This window comes from Bombyx mori, chromosome 18 (genome assembly GCF_030269925.1).
Source record: "Bombyx mori chromosome 18, ASM3026992v2".
NCBI lineage: Eukaryota > Metazoa > Arthropoda > Insecta > Lepidoptera > Bombycidae > Bombyx > Bombyx mori.
In genome coordinates, this window is record NC_085124.1 from 8,704,853 (window position 1) to 8,713,946 (window position 9,094).

The window sequence follows — 9,094 nt, forward strand, 5'->3', positions numbered from 1 at the left end:
ATTGTTAAGAATTCGCACACGGTTTTCGCTAAAATTAAATTACCAAGTAAGTAATTCCGTTTATGAAATTAACTTCATACGTATGCAGTAATTGAACTAACATTTGGTTAATGAATATTCACTATACTACTGCTATAATGAGAATTCACTATTCTTGTGACGTTTGTAGGATTTAAGCTTAGGTGACCCGTGATCTCGTCGGCTTGAATTCTGCAATAACAAAAAATAATCTAGTACATTTATTTATACTAGAGGTCCCGCAGTAGTCGAAATTCGACTATAATTAATTGGAATTGTAAGTTTGTACACTATTATGATTGTATCACAAATTTCGCCAAGACTACACTGTAAAAATATTAACAAAGACAAATAATATTTAATATATTCTCAATTTGACAACAGACGTCAAGAACAAAAGCTTGACAATAAATAGTATGCATACGTGTGCGCGTCAAATACATGGTATGTAGTGTGTGTAATGTTTTCTTAATCGATTTAATGTATCTTTTATGCATTCTTTTAAAAAAATATTAGCGTTGTGCACTTCTTCTCTATATTCTCTATAAGTGTGGAAAATTTCATACTCCTCCGTCCGCGCAATTTTCGTAAAAAGGGATACAAAGTTTTTGCTTCACCTATTAATATATAGATATAATGGACCGGTAATAAGACTCCTCCTCCTCCTTGCGTCGGTTTCCTCATTACTGAGGGTCGTGGTAATAAGACTAATAAGTTGAAATCTAAATTACGAAATGTGTTCGCGCTCCTGAACTTAACAAAAAATAATTACGCGTGTTGTGTTGAAAGGCGCCAAGTGTCGATCTGCGTTGTCGATAAGGTTGTGTTTTAGACTATTGCAGCGTGGCGTTCACGGTAATCGTAATTTACTGGTAAATCGAAAGCAAGGCGTGGCAGGGCTATACTGGTCCGGCGGCACGGTATCCTTGTGGCAGCGTTAAGGTGATCTAGTTGCTAGACAGTCGACTTTGTGAGTACTGTGTAGAATGCGGACGGGCCCTGTCTGAGTGAATTGCGTACTAGGAAGTCGGTAGAAGCAGGTTTTTACTTTCGATTAACAAAACACATTTCTCGATATGGTTCGATACTTAATGATGTGATATCGAAATTTTTAAAGGTTTCAAATCATAATTAATGTGTTACAGGTGAGGTTTTTTTAGAATAAGAATTTTTTAACAGTTGTACTAGTCTACTGATTCTAATCAAGATATTTATTCTAGAAAATTCTTTTTACTAAAGATCCGTCTTTATGACTATTTTATGATTTTTGAACAAAGTTTTTTTTTCTTAAACTTCACAATTTGGTGCGACAATATTAAGTACAGTAGAATAGGTATGTATGTATAATATATTATTAAAACTCGCATTTATTTGTTGTCAATAATTCTAAATTTATTTACAGTTCAGTTTCCGTCACTGACGCTTTCTCGGCCCGAAAACTTTAAGGCCGTTCCCTTAATAAGTTAGGAAAAACAATATATTTTATGCACACATGTCCATCAACCCACAATAACACAGCAAACAACAATTATGAAATTCTTTCCAAGTGGCGGGTGCGTGGTTCGCGGTCGACCCCTCGATGACGCGACGAATTGCTAATTGATGCATGCTTTTTAAGGTGTTTCGGCCTATACAAATCGCCGAGGTAACATTATAAATTAGTTTTACGCTTTGTGGAAAGAATAGGAGTAGCCGTCAGGTGCTCTATTTAGACTGAACTTGCCAGGAGGAAAGAAACGCGCGGGGGGCGGTGTTGTTGGTTCGTAGTATTGCGAGCGCGTTTCAGGAGCCGAGTATTCTTGTTGAGTTTGAAGACCACTATATTGAGCTTGTTGTACACCGGTATAAATATTGGTAGATTGGTACTGAGGTTGAGATTGATACCGGGGCTGGGGTTCAGGCTGGTATTGAGGTTGTGGTTGGTATTGCGGCTGAGGCTGGGCTTGATATTGTGGCTGAGCTTGGTACTGTTGTTGAGGCTGATATCTCGGTTGTGGAGCTGCGTAGTTCTCTTGTTCGTATAGCTCAGGATAGTACTGTCCGTCGTCTTCATTGGGCTTGCCGCCGTAGTTACGGGGCTGTGCTTGCGAGACGTATTGTTGTGGCGCACTATATTGTGGTGCCTTGTAATCTGGAGAGTTGTATCGAGGATCGGGCGTGTAGCCAGGAGTAGGAGCGGCAGCTTGAGGCGCAGTCGGAATGTGATCGCCAACGGCTTGGAATCCATTTTTGCCGGCGATGTAGTTCACTGTCTTCCTCTGGCCACTCGGATCGATATATGAGTAGCTGCCTTTCCTGTTGCCCTCAGCGTCGGTTTCTTCTTTAAAGTTGATGCCGTCTTCTTGTTGGTAAGCGGCGCCAAACGCGCCATTTCCACTCAGGTATCGTGCTTCTTGCACTATAGCCGCCGTTTTAGGATCGCCTGCGTATTTGGGGACACGTCTGGCCCCTTCGTGTTGCTGGCACGACACGGCCACTATGACAAAGGCGGACACAATAAGCCTGTACATTTTGAACGGTCAAAATGTGCACTGCTCGCGTGAAAGTAACAAAGTATGTAGTTGCGGGCGGGTGAACTTATTATATACGAGCCGCTGAGGCCTTGACGTGTATTGGAAGGGCCCGTGGGTTCGACCGCGAATATTTTACGTTTATAGACCGCAACGGATGCAGACCAGGGAAGTGGAATTAAAATGAAGAGTCCATGTGTCGTCTGTTGAATCAAGTTCGGTAGCCTTACTTAAATGTCATCGAGTCGGTGGACCCAATTAAATTTAAATAGAACCAGAGTTATTCTCGATTATGACTCTTTTAAATTGTTTTTCACTACTTATTTATCGGAATTGAAGTCGGTCTATGATTTCTGATAAGAAAGCAATATTACTTGATAAACTATTTACTGTATTGATCTGCATTACCCCAATTGTATAACCAAGTAACAAGGCCTATAAAATCGCGCTGCTTGATTTGATCAAATCATAGTTCATATATTTTTTTGCAAAACCTTGCGTAAGACACGGGTCACTCTAGTCAGTCATTGGGCCAGGAATTACCGCAGTTGTGAATTCTTTTGTTCTGTAAAAAACGTTAATTTAAATCGCTGAGATCTAAGTCATGACTGCTTCTCACCGACTATTTACGTAATGGAGGTCTAGTGGCGAGAAATTCTTTATTAGTCTTTGTTAAGTGCTCAGTTACGGGGTCATAGTGTATGAAATTTTGATTTACATGTTTAATAGGCGATGATTTATTGCTAAATGGCACATTGGCGTCTGTCATAGTTGTTTGTGTACGTTTGCCTAATATTGCATCATATTTGGGAAGTTGCATGAATGAGTACTTTCTCACGAAAATTGTACTATAAGGATTTAAATAAATTTTAAATTACTAAATTAGTAATGGTATACCGCAACATACCTGCTGTATCTTTATCTTTTCCAGAATTTCTGTTAATTGAACGGTTGTCTGGAAGAAATCGCTTTTAGCGATAGGACCGCCTATTGTACAAACGTATCTGCTTGTTGACTCTTTTCTAATGATAACTGTGTTTTGGTGTGCAATAAAGTATGTTCTCTATCTCTCTCTAAATTCTATAAGGACATATAATTATTTTTTGACGATAATCATCAGTCTGGCCTTTGCGACTCTTAATTTAGAGCCCCAGTATCCACTTTTACTTTTTGTCTATCCATTTAAATTTAAGTGGTGGTTTTTTTAATTGTATTGATAAATATCAGAACGTGAACCTTGAAACATTACGTGGAAGTCTCAATTATACGTCGACTGTCTTAGAATGCACCGTAACACTTGTAATTGCGCAAACTTCTAAATTTAGTGGACTCAATTTTTATTACACGTTAATATTCTTTCACTGTGGAAGTTTATGAACACGTGTCAGGTACGTATTTTCTTTAAAATAATAGAACCCTGTGGCATTTGGTCGTTAACATTATCTTATCGCTTGATGCGAATAATCCCGGTTTCGTGGCCTTTAGATCATAATGGCTTCAGGCGTATTGTAAGTCTATTAGGACCGCGAAGCAATCATTAGTTTCGGTTCGAACGATAATAAAAATAACTGGCTTTATTACTTGTTTTCGCGTTATAAATTAATAAAGAACTATATGCTGTTCGTCATAAAATGATCATATTTCGCACAAGAGAATGGGAGCAATGTTAAATAGTTTCAAAAAGTGCTGCACAATTTTATCTATTTCTATATCTTTAAAATAGCCTTGTACATATGACGCAAGTCGTAATGAAAAATACGAATTCCTTTGGTATACTGAAATGTATGTAATATATTTTTTTTAGTCTTGATTTACAATGATTATAACGTTTAGATTAATTACTTCCGCTTATATGAATTAGTGATTATGAACATAGTGCTATCTAAGCTTCAGACTTTATCGCGTCAACCTAGAATTTGTTAACGACCAACTTTGAAAGCGACCCAGAGATTTATTGATTCTCGTTTTATTAGCCCCCGAAATAGGAAAATTTAACTAAACTGGTTTTGTAATTAATACCTGTTACAATTATTTAACGTGTTTTGTGTTAAACGATGTTTTTTTTAGCATTCAAGAAACTCGTAGTCTCTTATTTGTGAACATAAAAAGTCGTCTATGCCGCATAATTTAATATGGTATCATTTTAATAACTCAATACTTTGGTAATGATTTAAAAATTTAAGGGCCTCAAAGGATAGTACCATAGTTTAACGGCCGTCTGGTTTTTTTTTTTTTTGTTATGATTGAAGGATTACTGGTGGCCTGGAGGCCTTTCCAGTTTCACCAGGACAGGTGGGCGAGCAAAGGCTCAGCCAGGAGGGGTGGGATTTGCTAACAGCTACCCGAGCGCCTCCGAAGGAGACCTAACAGCTCAAGAGCAGCTGCTTCGCGAATGAATCTACTACCGGATCGGAATCGCGACCCGCTGAGAAGATCCGGCGAGAAACTCAGCGAGCTGATTCATGGGTTAAGTTGCACGGCGAACTCTTTGTCGAGTTCGACGAGTACGGTTACCGGGGTCCCTAAGCCTGCTCCTAGTGTTAGAGCTGAAGGGGTCTAATGCAAAGGTTATTGGATCTGATGGATCCGTAAGGACGTGTCTAGGGCGTCGACGGTGACTGACTCCTGCATGATCAGGATTCGGGGAGTAGTCAGCGGCGGCTACGATAAGGCGATTATCATGACGAGCCGTCTGGTGTAGTGGTAAGTGACATGGTCACTACACAAGGGGGTCGCGGGTTCGAATCCCGCCAAGGGAAGATATTTGTATGATAAATATAAATGTATTTTCCAGGGTTATGGATGTATATTAAATATATGTATGTGTATAATAAAAATCTTACATTTATTTCCGTTATCTGGTACCTGTAACACAAGTTCTTTACGAACTTATCACGGGACCAGTTAACGTGGCGTGATTGTTAGTAAATATTTAATATTTATTTAATATTTATTGAACGAAGAAAACCAAAAATAGAATCAAAATTGAAGTTAAGTAAGCATAATATGAAATATATATTTACAAAGGAATGTTCAATTATTCTGTGCACCGACGCATTTGACCTACAATTTTTGTAACGGCTTAAAATAATTTAGGGGCCTTGACCGTGAAATTCTTACCGGATAATGTACATTACTTTAAAAGAAATGTGGATTACGCAACGACAGCTGCTCGATTGAGTTTAGGTCATAATAACGAGATTATTTTTTTTATTGAAAAAACAAAGAACAATCAATTTTAAGTTTTGGTATAACAGTGCCTTCGAACGACACAGCCGGCTTTACTTGGCAAGGAATCAAGCTCTCAATCATGTTTCGCTGCTGCTGTGTTGCTCAAAAGGCCAAATAATTACATCGACAGACACAAAACTAATTAGTGAATTAAATTATTTAACTAAATGAACGTGTGGGGTAATTGTTAAATAATTTAGCCGGAGGTATGCATTGTATATGCATAATGATCATTTCACCCTTCAAAGTATTACACATGACTGCATCGTGGCACAAATTAATATAATATTTTTTTTATTGCTTAGATGGGTGGACGAGCTCATAGCCCGCCTGGTGTTAAGTGGAGTCCATAGACATCTACAAAGTTAATGCGCCACCCACCTTGAGATATAAGTTCTAAGATCTCAGTATAGTTACAACGGCTGCCTCACCCTTCAAACCGTAACGCATTATTGCTTCACGGCAGAAATAGGCAGGGTGGTGGTACCTACCCGCGCGGACTCACAAGAGGCTCTACCACGGTACTAACATACTAAAATACGGTGGCGATACCTATTCACGAAGCTTTGTTATACCACCTTATTGCCAGTATTCAATAAATAGTTATGTAAAATGATAAAACACAGTAAATATAAAGTATTAGTACATACACAACAAAATAAAGAGCATAATAGCTTTTAGTACTATTCTCAGCTCATTTTAATTATTTCATAATATATTCATAATTAAGTTAGAAAATTTAGATACAACTGGCGCACAATTTCTAACATGTAAGTCTATATGTCAACATTACCGACCTTGGTTTCATATATTAATTTACTCGCAAGCCGTGCTCCAGTTATGTAACTAGTCCAATGTGAGGTTACATAGTGTTTGTATTCAAATAACTTGAATTCACAGTCTGGGTCCAGTTCAACTAATGTTCACATAGCATCACTATTCGGGCGTGTTTTCAAGATCTTAAGCTCTATATTTTCTTTTAAACGTTAGAAATCAATTGCTCTATTGGATATACAAAATTTTTACTTAGTTTTATGACATTTTTTTATGAAATTGAAATTAAAAAAGAAAAAAAAAATTGCCCTTGTAGGCAGACGACACGGCCCATCTGATGGTGAGTGGTTATCGTCGCCCATGGACTTCAGCAATGCCAGGGGCAGAGCCAAGCCACTGCCTACCGAAAACCGAATTTACTGCATGCTTTGTCTCAAATAGCACAACACAATTACAAAGTTTAATAAATTTAACTATTTTCATCGCCTTATCAGTCTAGACTCTAGACTAGACTCTGGAGGTTAGTGATTCACTACTGTGCCTGAATGCGGGTTTGAATACCGGTCAAAGCTTTTTTTCTTTTTTTCGTTCTTGTATTTAAACTTTAAAACAACTTTTAAACTTTTAAACTTTAAAACAATAGAAATAAATGCTTAAATTCTGGGTAGGTACTAATGTGCTTTGTGAAAACTCAGTTTGCATGTTTTATATTCAGTGTTCTGTAAGTGCGATATAAATTGCTCGCATTTACATAGAGTATTCCGTAAAAGGTCACTGGTCGTTCGTGATCAAGGTCTCTTATACACCTAAACGAGTTAAAATGCCTGATTATGACACGTAGGTATTCGTACGATCCCTTAAAGAACATTTCTATGGCCCTATTATTTTATTCTGAATTTCCATGTACGGTTACAATAGTAATAGCGTATTCTTCTTATTCAAATGTTTAAGATGTAGATGGTCTCTTATGAAGATTAAGGTTATTTTAGAATAGTATTTTTTTGTATAAACACGATTTTTCAAGAAGCGTTTTCTTTGTTTTAGTTTTAATTTCATTATTTTATCTATGGTTTATAATTGCCATTGATTGGGTCTAGATTATTTTTTCTACTTATTTAACTGATGGAATATTTGAATTGTAGTTTTTGTAGATATAGATTAGGAAGACAATAAATATCTTTTGTCTATATTGGTATTTAGTTTTACCAGCCTACACTGTTTACTATTTTGAAAAACAATAATGAATAAAATAATAAGAAACGAAAATTAATCACTTAGATAAATTATTTATGTTGTTAGTAATCATTTTACTTTATTGATAAGATTGAAAGTCGTCGCGGCCTAAGGGATAAGACGTCCGGTACATTCGTATGTAGCAATGCAACGGTGTTTGGATCCCGTATGCGGGTACCACTTTTTCTAATGAAATACGTATTTAAAAATATTCGTTTGACTTCCACGGTGAAAGAATAACATCGGTAATAAAAATCAATACAGCAAAATCATAAATTACATAATTACTGGTGGTAGGCCTCTTGTGAGTCCGGACGGGTGGTAATACCGCCCTACCTATTTCTGCCATGAAGCAGTAATGCGTTTCGGTTTGAAGGGTGGAGCAGCCGTTGTAATTAACTATACTGAGATCTTAGAACTTATATCTCAAAATGGGTGGCGCATTTACGTCGTAGATGTCTATGGGCTTCAGTAACTACTTAGCACCAGGTTGGCTGTGAGCTCGTCAACCCATTTAAGCAATAAAAAATATATCAAAATAACTTGATATTAGGCGCGATCTTTTAGATTGTGGGCTGAGGATAGAGAACCAGTTCTGGCCGTACAGTTCCGCGATGTGTGATTTTATCGTAATTTTCAACCATCAAATGAATTGCTCTAATATTAATGTGCTGCGACAGCTGTCGGTTAACTATCCATAAAATTGTATCGTAAAAGATTGCACTATATATTTTTGGACGAGTTTTTGAACTGCATGATATGTAAGTGGTTACCGAAGATCGTAGAGGAGGTGCATGACGCCACATACCCTGATACTTAAGAATGGTGGACCCTTGACCACCCTTTGAACCGGAATCCAGGACTGCTTCCTGGCAGAAATAGACGGCTGTGTAACGTGTCTTAGGCAGTGGTACCTAACAAAACCTACCGCTGCCTTGTAATAATACGACCTCCAATGATTGTGGAGCTCTTTTTTTTAATAACGCTTTGTTTTCTATATCAAACATAAATATTGATTGTACTCAGTTAAATACTAATCTGAACTAATAAAAAAAAACACAAGATTAATTATTAAAAATTATTTTTGAAAGAATCTACAAATAACAATTTTTTTTAATTACGTAACGAATGAAGCACGTATATTATCTCGAAATTTCTTATTATTTATTTGAGCTTCGAACATGAATTTTGATCAAACAGATAACAAAAGGTTCAGTCATCTGTAAACTATAGCCTTTATATCTGATATTTTTGTTATAATATTGTCTTCCATAAAGACAGTTTCTGATTTAAAATTATCGCCTCTATATGCTAATCTCAGTTGTAGC

General features: G+C 37.0%; 1 protein-coding gene across 1 annotated transcript; it reads right to left on the minus strand.

The window, feature by feature from the left end:
* Nucleotides 1-1,399: 1,399 nt before the first annotated feature.
* Nucleotides 1,400-2,574, minus strand: CPR10 (cuticular protein RR-1 motif 10). Its single transcript, NM_001173267.1, has one exon. The coding sequence runs from the start codon at nucleotides 2,526-2,528 to the stop codon at nucleotides 1,683-1,685; it is 846 nt and encodes a 281-aa protein (NP_001166738.1). The 5' UTR covers nucleotides 2,529-2,574; the 3' UTR covers nucleotides 1,400-1,682.
* Between the last annotated feature and the right edge of the window lie 6,520 nt (nucleotides 2,575-9,094).

Excerpts from the sequence above, each read along its gene's own strand:
- CPR10 (NM_001173267.1), bottom strand. The coding sequence starts at position 2,528 with ATGTACAGGCTTATTGTGTCCGCCTTTGTCATAGTGGCCGTGTCGTGC.